This window comes from Scyliorhinus torazame, chromosome 6 (assembly GCF_047496885.1).
Source record: "Scyliorhinus torazame isolate Kashiwa2021f chromosome 6, sScyTor2.1, whole genome shotgun sequence".
In the NCBI taxonomy this organism is placed as follows: domain Eukaryota; kingdom Metazoa; phylum Chordata; class Chondrichthyes; order Carcharhiniformes; family Scyliorhinidae; genus Scyliorhinus; species Scyliorhinus torazame.
The window spans coordinates 264,646,915-264,666,042 of NC_092712.1; the positions used below are offsets into that span (position 1 = coordinate 264,646,915).

Below are 19,128 nucleotides of genomic sequence, written 5' to 3' on the forward strand. Positions count from 1 at the left end.
GGTTTCCTCCGGGTGCTCCGGTTTCCTCCCACAGTCCAAAGATATGCAGGTTAGGTGGATTGGCCATGCTACATTGCCCTTAGTGTCCGAAAAGGTTGGTTGGGGTTGCTGGGTTATGGGGATAGGGTAGTTGTGTGGGCTTGGGTAGGGTGCTCTTTCCAAGGGCCGGTGCAGATTCGATGGGCCGAATGGCCTCCTTCTGCACTGTAAATTCTGTGATTCACTATTTCTGCAATCACGTCTTTTAAGACCTCAGGGAGCAGGCCATCATGTTCAGTGGGCTTGTCAGCCTTTAGTCCCATTATATTTCTGATGTATTTTTCTCTAGTGATCATGGTAGAAATAAGTGCCTGCCTGTTCTTACGATGCATTTTGTCTTCTATTATGATGACAAATATAAATTGCTTGTTCAAAGTCTCTGCCATTTCTTTGTTTCCTATTATTAACTCCCCAGTCTCTCTCTCTCTCTCTCTCTCTCTCTCTCTCTCTCTGTGGACCAATGCTCACTTTAGCTACTCTTTTCCTTTTCATATACATTTATGGTCTTTTTTATAATTCCTGCTAGATTTCTCTCCAATCCTAATTTCTTCCTCTTAATTTTTTAAGTCATTCTTTGCCGGTTTCCAAAACTTTCCCAATCTGCTAGTCTTACCACTCAACCGTTTTTTCTTTACTTTGATATTATCCTTAGCTCCCTTAATTAGCCACGGATGGTGCATCCTTCTCATCGAGTCTTTCTCAATGGAGTATGTTTTGTTGATAGTTAGGAAATATCTTTTCAAATGTCGGCCATTGCTTTTCTGCCATCTACCTTTTAGCCTATTTTTCATGTCCACATTAGCCATCCCTGAATTCATACCCTCGTAATTTCCTTTATTTAAGTTTAAGATGGAGGCGGCATGGTGGAGCTGTGATTAGCACTGCTGCCTCACGGCGCCAAGGACCCGGGTTCGATCCTGGCCCCGGGTCACTGTCCATGGGGAGTTTGCACATTTTCCCTGTGTTTGCATGGGTCTCACACCCACAACCCAAAGATGTGCTGGGTAGATGGATTGGCTATGCTAACTGGAAAAAGAAAGATTAGGGTAAATTGAACAAAAAAAAGTTTAAAACACTGATTTTAGATTGTCGATTTGGTGTGTTTCTGGGTGGGGAATTGAACAAAAGATTATTAGATCCTGCCATTAAGTTTGATGGACCTCTGGGTCCTCAGCAAGGTTCCCTGTACCCTGCCCACCTCTTCTAAAAATATTGGGGCTGATGAGTTTTCCTTCTTTGTTGCCATGAGAGTGCGAAGTGCCTGCCATCAATGATTCAACGCAGATATGCCAAAAGAACAATTGCATCTGCAAGAATTATTTGAAAATGTGAAGTGAAAAAAAAGAATTGACTGAGCCATATCATTTCAGAAGATTATAAAAAGACATTAAGGCCTCTTGTGTCCTTTCGCACCATTGCAAAACTTGATCACTGCTGTGAATCATCGGTGTTTGAATGTTGTACAGTGATAAAGACATATGCCTTTTTCATATGTCAGCCCCTCTCCCTGAGCTTCAGTGGTCAGCCAGATTCCAATCAGTTTAGATATTATAGTGGCATTTCTTCAAAATTGCTAGCAATTTCCATCTGCCAGCAATTCCCCCTACTAATATAGTTCTCGTTAGTCCAGGCCAAAGTTAACTCATGGAGGGTATTTCTTTTAATTAAAGGATGACTGTAAATTCATACTCTGTGTTGTTGCTCTGAGTAAATTACAACATTTGTATGGATTTCTAAGGCAGTACCTTCACCAATTCTTACCAGTGTGCACGGAATTTGTTTTCCATTAGCAGAAACAAAAGTTCACATTTGAGTTGTGGTGCAACACTGGTTCAAGATTACGATTTTTAAGGAGTTAGCCCAAGAGTAAAATCTTTAATATTACAGTCAGGGAGGAGAAATATAAATGTTCTGCCATCAAATCTAGAGAAAACTGAAAATGCCAGCAGTACACAACAGGTCAATTGTTGAGAAAAGAACTATTCGTGTTTATTTTTCTGCTGTCTGAGAGGACACTGGCTCTGCTTTCTGTGCGATTTCTGGTGTGAATCCCACACCAAAAGTTCTTGTGTATTTTAAGTGCTACTTTGGTTCGAAGAGGGCACAAAAATTACAGCCGGTGAAGTCTAAAAATAGAAAAGGTGGATGCATGGTTAAGAAAGCTGCAATTATAAGATGTCTTTCAGATGCAAAGACCTCTTACCGGCTCTTTCAGAGTCAAAATGTGTGTCTGGATTGAATATCCAGATGGATTTTATTCCATTCAGCCTTCCCCTCTCGTAGATCATATTATTCTAAAGGCTGACTATACTGTTGGGTAAACTGTAAAATCTTGGAAGACCATCATCCTTCACAATTCATAAAGATTTGAGGATTTCCAAATGACTTTCAGAAGAGAGTGATTGCATAGCCGTTGACTGGAAAAGGTTTTGTTTGCAAAGTCATAAAATGTCAATATGGTCCAACAGTAAAACATTAATATAAGAACATGAGCAACAGGAGCAGGGATAAACCATTCAGCCCTTTGAGCGTGCTCCACCAATCAGATTATAGTTGATCTTCTACCTCCAGATGCATCTTCCCACACCAGCCCAAATCCTTTGAAAACCGATGCAAATCATTAATCTCTTTGCCATTTCCTTATCTCCTATTAATACTTCTTCGGCCTCTCAGGGACCCATGCGTACTTTTGTTTTTCTTCGCTTCCTCTTTTGCATATGCACTATAACCTTGCTTTGTCTCTTGCTAGTTTACTATCTTATTTTCCCGTAACCATTTCCTGGAATTATCAATTCTTTAAATGTTTGCTAATGTTTATTTACTGTCATAGTTGCCATAGACACGGATCCCCGCTTTCTATGGCAAGGTCTGCAAGACATAACGGGCTACAAAATGAAGGCATGTAAAATCGTTGGCTCCAACGCACCCCTCCCTGATGAGCTCAACACATTCTATGCCCACTTTGAGCAAGATTTCAGTGAGAGTGAGCCCTTCACCCCAGAAGCAGCGGATGAACTTGTATCTGAGATCACCACTGCAGACGTCAGAGCCGCTTTCTCGAAGGTCAAACCACGGAAAGCCACTGGCCCCGATGGGGTACCCGGACGAGCACTCGGGTCTTGCACGGATCAGCTGGTGGGGGTATCCGCAGACATCTTCAACCTCTCTTTACAACAATCTGATGTCCCTATCTGCTTCAAGAAGATGACCATCAGCCCTGTACCAAAAAAAAGTCAAGCAGAGCCTTAATGACTCGTCCAGTGGCTCTGACATCCATCATCATGAAGTGCTTCGAAAGGTTAGTCATGGCATAGGAATCAACTCCAGCCTTCCAGATTGCCTTGATCCACTACAGGTTGCCTACCGCTGCAACAGGTCCACAGCAGACGCCATCTCCATGGCCTGCATTCTACTCTGGAACACCTAGATAACAAAGACACCTATGTCAGACTCCTATTTATCGACTACAGCTCAGCCTTCAACACCATCATTCCTACGAAACGCATCTCCAAACTCCGTGGCCTTGGCTTCGGCTCCTCCCTCTGCGACTGGATCCTGAACTTTCTAACCCACAGGCCACAATCAGTAAGGCTAGGCAACAACACCTCCTCCACGATCATCCTCAACACCGGTGCCCCACAAGGCTGTCCTCAGCCCCCTCCTGTACTCCTTATACACCTATGACTGTGTGGCCAAATTTCCCTCCAACTCGATTTTCAAATTTGCTAATGACACCACCGTAGTGGGTCGGATTTCAAACAATGACGAGCTAGAGTACAGGAATGAGATAGAGAATCTGGTGAACTGGTGCAATGACAATAATCTCTCCCTCAATGTCAACAAAACAAAGGAGATTATCATTGACTTCAGGAAGCGTAGTGGAGAACATGCCCCTGTCTACATCAATGGGAACGAAGTAGAAAGGGTCGAGAGCTTCAAGATTTTAGGTGTACAGATCACCAACAGCCTGTCCTGGCCCCCCATGCCGACACTATACTTAAGAAAGCCCACCAACGACTCTACTTTCTCAGAAGACTAAGGAAATTTGGCATGTCAGCTACGACCCTCACCAAATTCTACAGATGCACCATAGAAAGCATTCTTTCTGGTTATATCACAGCTTGGTATGGAGCCTGCTCTGCCCAAGACCGCAGGAAACTACAAAAGGTCGTGAATGTAGCCCAGTCCATCACGCAAACCAGCCTCCCGTCCATTGACTCGGTCTACAATTCCCGCTGCCTCAGAAAGGCAGCCAGCATAATTAAAGACTCCACGCACCCCGGACATACTCTCTTCCACCTTCTTCTGTCAGGAAAAAGATACCAAAGTTTGAGGCCACGTACCAACTGACTCAAGAACAGCTTCTTCCCTACTGCCATCAGACTTTTGAATGGACCTACCTCGTATTATGTTGATCTTTTCTCTACACCTTGCTATGACTGTAACATTATATTCTGCAGTCTCTCCTTCCTTCCCTATGTATGGTATGCATTGTTTGTACAGCATGCAAGAAACAATACTTTTCACTGTATACTAATACATGTCACAATAATAAATCAAATCAAATAATAAATCAAATAGTTTTAAATTTGGTTTCCTTTAGCCAATTCACTTTTCAAAACTTTGTAGTTTGCTTTGTTCAGTTTGAAGGCCCTAATTTTGGACTAAACTACATCACTGTCAAACTCAGTATAAAGTTCAATCATACTTTGATCACTCTTTATTTGCTGCAAAGTTATTGCTCTGTCTCTTGCACCATTAATAGAACTAAAAGAGCCTGTTGGCCTGGTTGCTTCATTGGCGTACTGATTAATAGAACTATCTTAAATGTATTAATGAACTGACTCATTGCACTATTACTGAAAATTGACTTTCCACAGTCAGTCTGAAGATTAATGTCACCTTTGATTGCTATTACCCTAGTTTCCTGTTCCCTAATTTCATGATTTATGCTCTACCTGATGCAACGTTAACTGATAAGGGTGTATAAACTATTCCCAACAATGTTTGTGCCCTTGTTGTTTCTTAGCTTCACTCAAACGATTCTGTATCTAATTTGAAAGTAGTTCTTTTCTATCCTCTTCTTCCTATCCTGCATTATCAGGTCAACAGCCTTTTTTTCTATTTTGCCTATCTCCTCCAGAAAAAGCTTTGAACACTCTGCAACCACATCTCTAATGGTGGCTATTAGAAAAAATCTTTTAGTGTCTAATAAGTCATTTGTTGTTTTTTTTTTTTGAAAATGCTTCACCCAGATAAATTGTCTTTGCCGTTAACTTTTACCATACTTTTTTCCTGCTGCCACTTTAGTTACTACTGCCCATTTTCCTTTTTTGAGCTGTCTGTCCCTTCCAGATCCATTGAGTTTAATTTTATCCAGATTGTTACTCTGTCCTGCAGGCTTAACGTTGGTCTTATTGCTTTTGAATTGACTTTTCCTTAATCCCCCAGGAGCCAGGGTATTCAGAGCAGGCGCTGCATATTTGTTATTATGGGCGGGATTCTCCACCCGCGTTTGCCCGGCGACTGGAGAATCCCGCCCAAGGTCAACGGATTTTTCCATTGTCAGCATCTCACCCATGGCGTTCTTCCAGCAGGCAGGGTGGGAGAATCCAGCCCTATGTCTTTGGTACATGTGTATCAGGGACGGCAGGGTGGCACAGTGGTTAGCACTGCTGCCTCACAGTAGCAGGGACACGGGTTCAATTCCAGCCTTGGGTCACTGTCTGAACAGAGTTTGTATATTCTCCTCGTATCTGCCTGGGTTTCCAACGGGTGCTCCGGTTCCCTTCCACAGTCCAAAGATGGGCAGGTTAGGTGGATTGGCCATGCTCAGTTGCCTCTTAGTGTCCAGGTATGTGTAGGTTACGTTATGGGGTTGCTGGGATAGGATGGGGGTGGACAGGGGAGGGGACAGGGGTAGAATGCTCATTTGAAGGGCCGGTGGAGACTCGATGGGCTGAATGGCCTCCTTCTGCACGGTAGGGATGCTATGATCCATAACGTTTCATTTTGGTGTATTCAAATGAACGAAGCATCGCATATGGCTTTCCCTCTACTGTGTGTTGCTGAGTCTATGACACTGCTGTATGACTGATCTCTTGCAATCTTCATCTTTCAATGCCACAGGAAGGGGAAGGAAGTCCCTCCATCCTTCAAACTGTTTTTTAGCAGTTCACTGGCTTTGAGACACATCAACCTGTCAGGCACGAAACTCCCTCCGGATGCAGTCAAGTCAGTATTTGTTTCTTCTCTTTGATGCGCAATACCTTTAACAATGCTGTATCTTTGGCTTCTTGTGTATTAGCAGGTTAGTTTTACCAAGAATAATTCTCCTTCTTGTCCTCCTATCACCTCCTTAAGCCATTTAACATCCTCCGGTCAAGAGTCCAGGCAGTTGATTTGCTCTGGAGTTTCCCTTCTGGTTACATGTCAGCTTATCAAAGATGTGTCACGTTTAGTGCCGCAGAACTAGTAATTTATCGCTGTTTTTTTTTTCTCTCAGCGCAAGGAAAAATCTGATTGATGCTTTGTTTCTCCTTTTTCCCAGCAACATGCTGTGTTATCAGTAGAACTTGCCTCACATATCTTGAGTTTGAACTCATATCTTGCTATTGCATAGTGCAATCCATTGGTGGGCAAACTCATTGTGCTGCCAATTGACTGGAATTTTGTTTTATGTTTTTTATATTAGTTCTATATTTATTTATGCTTCACAAATTAAATGAGGTTAGTGGTGGGGAATTCAAGTCTTATTTTGTAAAGCACCCAGTATCAGCATCAAGCTTCACCAAGTCAGACATTGAACGGCTAGATGCTCCCTTTACTCTGCCCCAATGATCTCCCAGCCTCAAAAATGCACATTTACCCATCAGTGTGACAGTTTTTTTTCAACTCTTACACAATCGATCTTAATTGCTAATTAATGCTGAAGTAGTCCAGCTGCATGTTGGAGGCCAACTACCACGAGGACCTTGTTTGAGAATGTCCATCCTCATTTCACCTAGAACCATTAACAGCCAGCAGAGAGAGACTTTCCTCTCACAGGGTTAAGCTAATTTGAATCCGACTTTTTCTGACCCACTGCAGCACACAAATGTACCAGAAGCTTTATTTTCTGCATTTTGTGAAGAAACTTTTTTAACTTTGAGCTATTAAATGCCATGCCGTGAAGTGGGCAATTTATGATTGCTGCTTAAGTTTCAGCAAGAAGCAAAAACAAATAGTGAAAATTTTTAGTAGACTTGGTGTTTTCTTTTAAATACTGCAAAGGTTGTCTGTGCAATTTTTATTTTAAGGCAATTCTTTCTTTACAGAGCACTTTTACTTGGCCTTTCTTGCAATCCTCATCTAAAAGATGTTTCTCTTGATCTTAGCAATTGTGAGGTAAGAAGGAATAGCTTATTCATTGAATTATTTTACTTAAAACTCACTTAATATTTCAGGTTTGAAGGATACATTGGGGTGTCTTATTAATCTTTAGGGTGTTCATTTTTCTTGATAATTTTCTCCCATCCTGAAAGATTGGGTTTTCTTTTATAATCTTTTTTGTCACAAGTAGGCTTACATTAATACCTGCAATGACGTTACTGTGAAAAAACCCTAGTTGCCACATACCGGCGCCTGTTCGGGTACACAGAGGGAGAATTCACAATGTCCAAATTACCTAACAGCACGTCTTTCAGGACTTGTGGGGGGAAACCCGAGCACCAGGAGGAACCCACGCAGACACAGGGAGAACGTGCAGACTCCGCACAGACAGTGACCCATGCCGGGGATCGAACCTAGGACCCTGGAGCTGTGAAGCAACAGTGCTATCCACTGTGCTACCGTGCTGCCCCTATGTCCCTCAGTACTGCAGCAAGTGTCCAGTTCTCACAAAACAGTCTTGCCAGGGGTTGCCATCTGGCTGCGGTGAACATCATATCCAAGCCTGAACATAGCGCATGATTTTTTAAAAAACTATAGCAGCTGCTGTGCAACAATCAAAATTTGCAACAGCGGCTGATTCTCCCATCTCTTTGGGAGGGAAATGTTTAGATACATGCAGGTTCGAGATTTTGCCAGAAAGCAGATACAGAGCTTCCCGGTGGAGCCGGCCTCCACTTTGCTGGAGGAGGTTCTGACGACGGGGGGACTGGAGAAGGGGTAGTGTCAGCGGAGCTATTTTGGAAGAAGAGAAGGCACCACTGGAAGGGATCAAAGCAAAGTGGGAGGAAGAGTTGGGAGAGGGTATGGAGAAGGGGTTCTGGTGTGAGGTGCTCCGGAGAGTGAATGCCTCCACCTCGTGCGCGAGGTTGGGGCTGATACAGTTGAAGGTGGTATATCGAGCACACCTCACAAGGGCGAGGATGAGCCGATTCTTTGAAGGGGTAGAAGATGTGTGTGAACATTGCGGGGGGGGGGGGCCGCAAATCACGTTCATAAGAACTAGGAGCAGGAGTAGGCCATCTGGCCCCTCGAGCCTGCTCCGCCATTCAGTGAGATCATGGCTGATCTTTTGTGGACTCAGCTCCACTTTCTGGCCCGAACACCAGAACCCTTAATCCCTTTATTCTTCAAAAAAATATCTATCCTTATCTTAAAAATATTTAATGAAGGAGCCTCAACTGCTTCACTGGGCAAGGAATTCCATAGATTCACAACCCTTTGGGTGAAGAAGTTCCTCTTAAACCCAGTCCTAAATCTATTTCCCCTTATTTTGAGGCTGTGCCCCCTAGTTCTGCTTTCACCCGCCAGTGGAAACAACCTGCCCGCATCTATCCTATCTATACCCTTCATAATTTTATATGTTTCTATAAGAACCCCCCGCAAATTTCTGAATTCCAACGAGTACAGTCCCAGTCTACTCAACCTCTCCTCGTAATCCAACCCCCTCAACTCTGGGATTAACCTAGTGAATCTCCTCTGCACACACTCCAGTGCCATTGCAGCATAACCTCCTTAGTCTTAAACTCCATCCCTCTAGCAATGAAGGACAAAACTCCATTTGCCTTCTGAATCACCTCTTGCACCTGTAAACCAACTTTTTGCGACTCGTGCACTAGCACACCCAGGTCTCTCTGCACAGCAACATGTTTTAATATATTATCATTTAAATAATAATCCCTTTTGCTGTTATTCCTACCAAAATGGATAACCTCACATTTATCAACATTGTATTCCCTCTGCCAGACCCTAGCCCATTCACTGAGCCTATCCAAATCCCTCTGCAGACTTCCAGTATCCTCTGCACTTTTTGCTTTACCACTCATCTTAGTGTCGTCTGCAAACTTTGACACATTGCACTTGGTCCCCAACTCCAAATCGTCTATGTAAATTGTGAACAATTGCGGGCCCAACACTGATCCTTGAGGGACCCCACTAGTTACAGGTTGCCAACCAGAGAAACGCCCATTAATCCCCACTCTGCTTTCTGTTAGTTCACCAATCCTCTACCCATGCTACCACTTTACCCTCAATGCCATGCATCTTTAGTTTATGCAGCAACATTTTGTGTGGCACCTTGTCAAAAGCTTTCTGGAAATCCAGATATACCACATCCATTGGCTCCCCGTTATCTACCACACTGGTATTGTCCTCAAAAAATTCCACTAAATTCGTTAGGGCGACCTGGCCTTTATGAACCCATGCTGCATCTGCCCAGTGGGACAATTTCCATCCAGATGCCTCGCTATTTCTTCCTTGATGATAGATTCCAGCATCTTCCCTACTACCGAAGTTAAGCTAACTGGCAAATAATTACCTGCTTTCTGCCTACCTCCTTTTTTAAACAGTGGTGTCACATTTGCTAATTTCCAATCCGCCGGGACCACCCCAGAGTCTAGTGAATTTTGGTAAATTATCACTAGTGCATTTGCAATTCCCCTAGCCATCTCTTTTAGCACTCTGGGATGCATTCCATCAGGGCCAGGAGACTTGTCTACCTTTAGCCCCATTAGCTTGCCCATCACTACCTCCTTAGTGATAACAATCATCTCAAGGTCATCACCTGTCATAGCCTCATTTCCATCAGTTACTGGCATGTTATTTGTGTCTTCCACTGTGAAGACCGACGCAAAAAACCTGTTCAGTTCCTCAGCCATTTCCTCATCTCCCTTATTAAATTTCCCTTCTCATCCTCTAAAGGACCAATATTTACCTTAGCCACTCTTTTTTGTTTTATATATTTGTAGAAACTTTTACTATCTGTTTTTATATTCTGAGCAAATTACTCTCATAATCTATCTTACTCTTCTTTATAGCTTTCTGTTGCCCCCTAAAAATTTCCCAGTCCTCTAGTCTCCCACTAATCTTTGCCACTTTGTATGCTTTTTCCTTCAGTTTGATACTCTCCCTTATTTCCTTTGATATCCCATGGTCGATTTTCCCTCTTTCTACCGTCCTTCCTTTTTGTTGGTATAAACCTTTGCTGAGCACTGTGAAAAATCGCTTGGAAGGTTCTCCACTGTTCCTCAACTGTTTCACCATAAAGTCTTTGCACCCAGTCTACCTTGGCTAGCTCTTCTCTCATCCCATTGTAATCTCCTTTGTTTAAGCACAAAACACTAGTGTTTGATTTTACCTTCTCCCCCTCCATCTGTATTTTAAATTCCACCATATTGTGATCGCTCCTGACGAGAGGATCCTTAACTATGAGATCATTAATCAATCCTGTCTCATTACACAGGACCAGATCCAGGACCGCTTGTTCCCTCGTAGGTTCCATTACATACTTTTCTAGGAAATTATCGCAGATACATTCTATAAACTCCTCCTCAAGGCTGCCTTGACTGACCTGGTTCAACCAATTGACATGTAGATTAAAATCCCCCATGATAAGTGCTGTACCATTTCTACATGCATCCGTTATTTCTTTGTTTATTGCCTGCCCCACCATAATGTTACTATTTAGTGGCCTATAGACTACTCCTATCAGTGACCTTTTCGCCTTACTATTCCTGATTTCCATCTAAATCGATTCAACCTTATCCTCCATAGCATCGATGTTATCCCTTACTATTGCCCGGATGTCATCCTTAAATAACAGAGCTACACCACCTCCCTTGCCATCCACTCTGTCCTTCCGTATAGTTTGATACCCGTGGATATTTAACTCCCAGTCGTGACCATCCTTTAACCATGTTTCAGTAATGGCCACTAAATCATAGTCATTCACGATGATTTTTGCGCCATCAACTCATATACCTTCTTCCGAATACTACGAGCATTCAGGTAAAATACACTTATGTTGGCTTTTATACCTCTGTTTTGAATCTTTACACCTTGATCAGTAATCTCTCATAAGTTATTCTTCCTCTTAACGTTTCTCCTAATTTTCGTAGTCGTTGAACCCATATCTTCATGTAACAATCTGCCGCGTTGCTTTCCATTTATGTTTTTACTTCCCGTTTTATTCCTTTTAGTATTCCTGGTCCTATTCACTGAGCTCCCGTCAGTCACTGTACCTTGTACTGTTGCCCTTTTTGATTTTTGACTATGGCCTCTCTGCCTTATACTTTCCCCCTTACTGCCTTTTGTTTCTGTCCCTGTTTTACTACCTTCCGACTTCCTGCATCGGTTCCCATCCCCCTGCCACATTAGTTTAAACACTCCCCAACCACTCTGGCAAATAGGACATCAGTTCCGGTCCTGCCCAGATGTAACCCATCCAGGTTGTACAGGTCCCACCTCCCCCAGAACCGGTCCCAATGCCCCAGGAATCTGAAACCCTCCCCAGACACCATCCCTTCAGCCACGTATTAATCCTATATATCCTGTCATTTCTACTGTGACTAGCACGTGGCACCAGTTATAATCCTGAGATCACTACCTTCGAGCTCCGATTTCTTAACTTCCTTCCTAACTCCCTGTATTCTGCTTTTAGGACCTCATTCCTTTTTTTACCTATGTCGTTTGTACCGATGTGTACCACGACCACTGGCTGTTCACCCTCCCCCTCCAGAATGTCCTGTACCCGCTCCGAGACATCCTTGACCCTAGCACCAGGGAGGCAACATACCATCCTGGAGTCTCGTTTGCAGCCACAGAAACGCCTGTCTATTCCCCTTACAATTTAATCCCCTATAACTAATGCACTGTCACACTTGCCACCCCTCCCCTCTGCTGCAGAACCAACTGTGGTGCCACGTGTTTGTCTGTTGTTGTTTTCCCCTGAGAGGCCATTCCCTCAACATTATCCAAAATGGTATATCTGTTCTGCAGGGGAATGGCCACAGGAGATTCCTGCACTACCTGCCTCGCTCTCTTGCTCTGTCTGGTGGTCACCCATTCCTTTCCTGCCTGCGGAGTCTGAGCCTGCGGTGTGACCACCTCGCTGGACGTGCTAACCACAATACTCTCCGACTCGCGGATGCTCCACAGTGTCTCCAGCCGCTGCTCCAGCTCTGAAACACGAGATTCCAGGAGCTGCAACTGGAGACACTTCCTGCACACATGCTGACCCTGGGGACTGGAACTATCCTCAGCCTGCCACATGGAGCAAGAGGAGCAGACCACGCCATGGAGCTGTCCTGCCATGAATTATTCCTTTAAATTAAACCTTTGAAATTAAACTTTAGAAATATGTTTTTGTGTCAGATTAAATCCAATCCCCATGTACTATTTAATTGGATTTTCTTTTTTAAAACGTGAGTCTTGATCCCTCTTGATCTGACAACAAATTTAAAAGTTATTTAATTGAAATTTAAAAAGTTATTTTAAAATATTAATTTAAATCAACCCAAAATAGTTAGTTAAGTCAAATAAAATGTTTTAAAAATAGTAATTCAAATCAACTCAAAAATGGTAATCTAAGTCAAATCAAAACTGGTATATTTCATATGTTTTGGTCCTGGCCAAACCTGGAGGATTACTGGAAGGGGTTTTTTAGGGTAATCTCTAAAGTGCACATAGAAACTGGACCCGGGCCCTCGGGAGGCCATATTTGGGGTGTAGGACCAGCCGGGGCTGGAAACGGGTGTGGAGGCAGATGTTGTAGCCTTCGCCTCGTTGATCGCTCGAAGGCGTATCCTGATGGGATGGAGAGCAATCTCTCCACCCTGTGCCCTGGCGTGGCGGGGGGACCTGTTGGAATTCTTGACTCTTGAGAAGGTTAAGTTTGAACTGAGGGGAAGGCTGGAGGGGGTCTACAATTCATAGGCATTATTCATTATGCACTTTCAAGAACTGGATAACATCGAACATTAGTTGGGGGGCTTGGCAGGAGGGGGACTCTGTGTGTTAATGGTGACTGGGTGATTCCTGATTCCTTTTTGTCATTTGTTTATGTGAGCATGCGGGCAAATATTTGGGGTTTGGTGGGAGGATGGGATCGTTGTTATTGATCTGGGGATTGACATATTCGTTACTGATTAGTGTTTATTTCTGGTGGGTGTAAATTTGGGAGAAAATGTGAAAAAGGAGAATTAAAATATTTTTTTAAATAAATCAACAATGTATCAATACTAATTTAATAGATTCAATTAATTCAACAGGCAGGGTAAGTGAATCAATTTTTCCCTTCAATGCCCATGTCTCACAAGAGGTTCTGTATAGAAATATTAATCAGCTAATTGAGTAATGATGTTGCTTCTATATATTGGTGAAGCTCTTGATGATCATGAAGTTCTATATTTCAAAACCAGCTCTCTGATCAGATCTGTTTCAGGGCTTGTTTAGCCAATTACTTTAACAATTTTCAAGGGCTAGTGTGATGCAGAAGACAGGGTTGCTGAACTGCTGTGCTGTGATGCTATTGCCGACTCCAGCTCCGCACTGATGTATGCTGTTCTTTCCCCCCTCTGCTGCTTTCCTTAGCTTGGTCACTGTGTAAGTACTCTCCCTGCCTCTTAACCATTGTTGATCCAATAAATGGCGTCCTTATCTGCCTGTTAGGATTATCAGTAGAACTGTTTGGCAGAGATATTTATGCAATAACATTTTTGGCTCAAGTGTAGTGTTTTGTTTAATGTGCTGGGCGAGTTCCATTTGATCGTTTAAGGCCTTTAGGTGTGTCTTGATGTACGGCATGCCGTGTTTTAAGCTACTTGTTCACAATGTAGTGGTCTGCCTTTTCAGGTATAAAATCTGCAAATGAAAATGATGGCCTTCATTAGAAATTTCTAGGCTGTTGTCATTGTCAAGTCAATTAATGTTACTTAATTTTTTGAGTATCAGTTGCAATTTTCAAAATATCCATTTTCGTAGCAGCTGCATATTATAAAATGGGAGTTAAGGAAATGTAAGATGCCATAAATATTAATTGGGATAAATGAAGCTTATAAATTTTGTGTCATTTTTTAAAATGTTTTTTTTAACGCCACAATTGGAATTGAACATCTGGTAGAAACTTAATAGGAAGCCTATATCAAGATCGAGGATTTTGAAGCCCACAACCTCCAATGGTGCAGAACGCAAACAATTAAATCTCTATAGAATGCATATTTTGTTTTAAACTAAGATATGAAAAAAGTGTTTTAAAAAATAAATGACCTGTGCTAATCATGAGACAATTTTCGTCAAGGAGATTAAAAATGATGAAGTTTGCTGATTGCTTTGAGCTGGAATTTCTCACATGCTGGGTAGTGGGGGGGGGGGGGGGGGGAGGGAGAGAAATTAGCCTGAAAGTGTTGAGAGCCTTTGTGAACAAAATATAATTAGTGTAAGGAAGTAATCACTAAGCTTTTCTTTATTCTAGATTAATCATTAGAACATTGTTCAGGTATCACAGTAACCACCTTTATTTAGTTCCATGTGCTGATTGCTGCTTCCTGCTGCTTTTGCATTGATTTTTGGTTTGCAGTCCACCCAATTCAAAGGCGCCAAATTCAAGTTATCAGATAATTCAAATTTTTTAGCACCAAATTCCCCCTTTACAGTACTATTGGCGTTGCTTAATTTGAATTATTGGATAATGTTTTAGCACGACAAGGTGACCAGACTGAGTATGCTTTTTATTGGATAGAGAGAATGTGCCGCATTTTAAAATCTAATGGTAGCTAATGAACATGCTTTGATTTAACAAATAAACTTTATAGAGTTTGTTCCTGGTTTACACATCTCCCATTTCATCAGATCGTTGTGTAGCATTTAAACACTTTTGGGCTTTTGTAGGTAGCAGGGTGCAAGAGGTCATCACGCTTAACTGCTCTTGTAGAATTGCAGTAGCCTTGAACGTCGTTAAGTGCGGTAGAAGTGACCAGTGCATTTACAAACATTAGGCTGCATGTCACAAAATCTAAAAGGCATCTTTAGGAATTATAAAATTGTCTCCACATTGTAGCCTTCTTCCTAAAAAAAAAGAAGGATGATATCTATACGTTTGCAAAGTGAATGAAGAGATATGGTGATATTTTCTATTTTCCAGTAGATGATTAGCTAAACATTTCTGTAGTGCTCATTTGTAATTGTGATCATTAAATCTCATGGTATCCCAGTTACTCAATAAAACTAATTTCAAGCTTCTTTGTCCACAGCTAAGGTCAGGTGGGGCTCAGATTTTAGAAGGCTGCATTGCAGAAATCCATAACATTTCAAAACTGGATATTTCAGACAACGGTGAGAGGAATACTTGATTTTTTACAATGAATCTCATCTTCAAAAGACCAATAAAGCTGTTGAGTTTTATGTACCGTGTGAAGAGTAAACCTGCCCATGGTGCCATAAAGCTATGTGAAATCTCAGCAGAATCTGCAATATGCATCATTCACATCCTTTGTAAGCTAGTTACTCTGGATAGAACATTTGCTGTTTGTATGTGTTAAACTAGCCTTTTATTTGTGTGCATACATCAACTTTTGATGAACTAGGGTAACCCCTTCCTCTATTGCTGTAAGATTTTTTTTCAGCCTATTATGGAGTAGACCATTTAACCCCTGTTCTGCTATTCATTGAGATCATGGCTGATTTGCATCATGCTCCATGCCTTTGCCCCATATCCCATAATACCTTTGGTTATCAATCTGAGATTTAAAATTGACAATTTAGAGTACCCAATTAAGTTTTTTCAATTAAGGGGCAATTTAGCATGGCCAATCCACCTAGCCTGCACATCTTTGGGTTGTGGGGACGAAACCCACGCAAACACCGGGAGAATGTGCAAACTCCACACAGATAGTGACCCAGAGCCGGGATCGAACTTGGGTCCGCAGCACCGTGAGGCAGCAGTGCTAACCACTGCGCCACCGTGTTGCCAACAATTGCTCCAGCATCAACTGCTGTTTTTGGAAGAGGGTTTCCAACTTCTACCACCTCTTCTGCTTAGAAGTGTTTCCTAATGTCAGTCCTGAAAGGTCTGGCTCTAGGTTTTAGACTATGCCCCCTAAGCTCAGACTCCCCAAGCAGTGGAAGTAGTTTCTTTCTATCAGTGTATCTCTTCCCTTTGCTACTGTGTCTTGAAACCTATGATCAAATCAGTCTTTCCAGCCGAGTTTGTGTAATCACAGTTCATAATTCAACCCTTGGAGTCGAAGTATGATTCTGGTAGATCTGTGCTGCACTCCCTTCAAGTTCAGTGCATTCTTCCTAAAGGTTGACGCTCCGAACTGCTTGCAGTACTTCAGCCGTGGTCTAACCAAGGTTTTGTATAGCTAAAGAACAACTTCTGCCCCCTTCTATTCTAATTCTCCAGATACTAAAGTCATTGTTCCATTAATGTTTTGGATTATTTCTGCATCCCTCTGTGACATTTTAGTAATCTCTGTACCTGGGTCTTCAAGTCTCTTTTGGACCTCTACTTTTTCTAGATCTTGACCATTTAGAAAATATGCTATTCTATCCTTTTTAGGTTTAAAGTGATGATCTCCGATTTGCCTGCATTGAAATGGGCAGCACGGTGGCACAGTGGTTAGCCCTGCCACATCAGAGCTCCAGGGACCCAGGTTCAATTCCGACCTTGGGTGACTGTGTGGAGTTCACACTTTCTCTCCGTGTCTGTGTGGGTTTCCTCTGGCTGCTCCGGTTTCCTCCCACAGTCCGAAGATGTTCAGGTTAAGTGGATTGGCCATGCTAAATTGCCCCTTGGTGTCCAAAAAGTTTAGGCAGGGGTACGGAGATAGGTTGGAGGTGTAGGCTTAAGTAGGGCGATCTTTCCAAGAGCTGGTGCAGACTCGATGGGCTGAATGGCCTCCTTCAGCACTGTAGGGATTCTATGACCTCTTCTATGATCTCACTGCTTAGAATGTTACCCATCTTTGTGTCATTGGCAAACTTGGATACATTACCCCATCATCTATAAGCTGTTAAATCTGGTGCTTGGTTGAAGCCCCATCTCTGATCTTTGTGGTACACCACTAATCACCCCCGACAATTTTGAGTACCTGCACATTGCCCGTACTCTCCGTCTCCTGCTGTGCAGCCAATTTCCTAACCAGTTCGATAATTTGTCTTAACTTCATGATTTTGAGCTTAAGCCAACAGTCTCATATAAGAGTGTTGGTCAAATGCCTTCTGGAAGCCCTTAGTCCAAAAAATAATATCCATTGAAATTCCTCCTGTCCACTACTTTAGTGAGCACTTCAAAAAGTATATACATTCCGGTTCATCAGGCATGACCCGCCATTTACAAATCCATGCTGGTTCCCTCTGAGCAACTGAAACCCTAACCCTAACCCTCTAACTTTAATTATAAACTCGACGAACAACCTGACAGTAGATATTAGCCTAACTTTTTACCCCATCTCACCTTTCTGACATAGCAGAGTGATGTGTGTGATTTCTCAAACAAAGGAATGGTTTTCGAACAGGAGAACATTGGAAGATTATAGTTCATCTACAATGTTCATACCTAGTTCCAGAAATAGATGGATAGAGCCATCTGGTCCTCGCTGTTTGTCACTTTAGTGCCTTTGTTTTCTTCATTACTGTTGTTTTGCCCAGGCTAATTATGATGAGTCCCTGATTCAATGTTACATTATTTGCAATATCCAGCATGCTAAACCTCTTTCGCTACTGTAATTATGATGCAATTCAACATGACTCTCGCTTCCTTATTTTCATTGACAATATTACCGTTATTAGTTTTCAAAGGGGGCACATTACTCTTACTGTTGATTTGGCAACATTTTGCAATTTTGCACCAGTGCTGCAGTGTAACTCGGTTGTGAGCTGCTAAACTAAGTCTCTCTCTCTCTCTCTCCTGTTCGAGAGTTTCAGTTGGATGATAAAAGATTCCATTTCACTTTATGAAGCAGAATAGGGATTTGTCCCAGTGTCCTGGCCAACATCACCGCACACAGATCATTCATCCCTATTGCGTTTGCAGGCCTGGCCAAAGCGGCCATTAACGGATCATTTGGCTTGATTGGATACCTCTCTTCCACAGCAATGTTTGCATCCAGGTGTCCCGGAGAGGAAGGACATGGTGTCCAGCAGTAGGCTTGAGCTTTTCATGACCAGTGTGCACCAGGTTTGGGTGGGGTGGGGGTGGAGTTGTCGCGGGACTGCATTGGTGTACATTAGTACCCCTGAAATGTCATTTTAATTACATAGAATCATGAAATCCCTACTGTGCAGAAGAAGGGCATCGAGCCTGCACTATGCCCAGGTGCACTCCCCCACCCTATCCCCGTAACCCCACCTGTACACCCCTGGACACGAAGAGGCAACTTAGCATTCCCAGTTCACCTAACCTGCACATCTTTGGACTAAATTTCCTTTTAAAGTTTTTAGTTTTGTTAAAGTGTAATTATTGGTACCCCTTAAGGGCTACTGTGTTCTTTTTGACAATCTTCTGTTGGACCAAAAGAGAAGTACTGTAATTGAATGCTTCAGTGAGTTGCCACCGATGAACCTGATTTTGAAAGTGCAGCAAAGTAACAATATGTGCGGAGCATATTCATATTGAGACACCCGGCCTTACTGACACAGACATGCCCTGTGGACCCCAGCAGACTGATTGAGTCAACTCTTTCCATTCATAAATCGGTTTAGTACACTTCTTCCTCAGACATTGGGGAGAGTGATGGAGCAAAATCATATTTTCCCACATGACCGCTTTAAAAAGACTGAATTTGTAAAATGTTTTTATGTTGCTGTGGAATCTTGTTCAACTCATTGAACCTAAGTTGACTTCACGGCAACGATTAGCAACAGATGATTTGTTAAGGAGCG

General features: G+C 42.6%; 1 protein-coding gene across 3 annotated transcripts in view; it reads left to right on the forward strand.

The window, feature by feature from the left end:
- Window positions 1-19,128, forward strand: part of LOC140425404 (F-actin-uncapping protein LRRC16A-like) — a 530,177-nt gene that overhangs the window by 284,157 nt on the left and 226,892 nt on the right. For all 3 annotated transcript variants that reach the window (XM_072509651.1, XM_072509649.1, XM_072509650.1), the window contains exons 16-18: window positions 6,169-6,273; window positions 7,356-7,425; window positions 15,495-15,576. In XM_072509651.1, coding sequence (XP_072365752.1) covers window positions 6,169-6,273; window positions 7,356-7,425; window positions 15,495-15,576 — 257 coding nt within the window. The remainder of the gene's footprint in view (window positions 1-6,168; window positions 6,274-7,355; window positions 7,426-15,494; window positions 15,577-19,128) is intronic.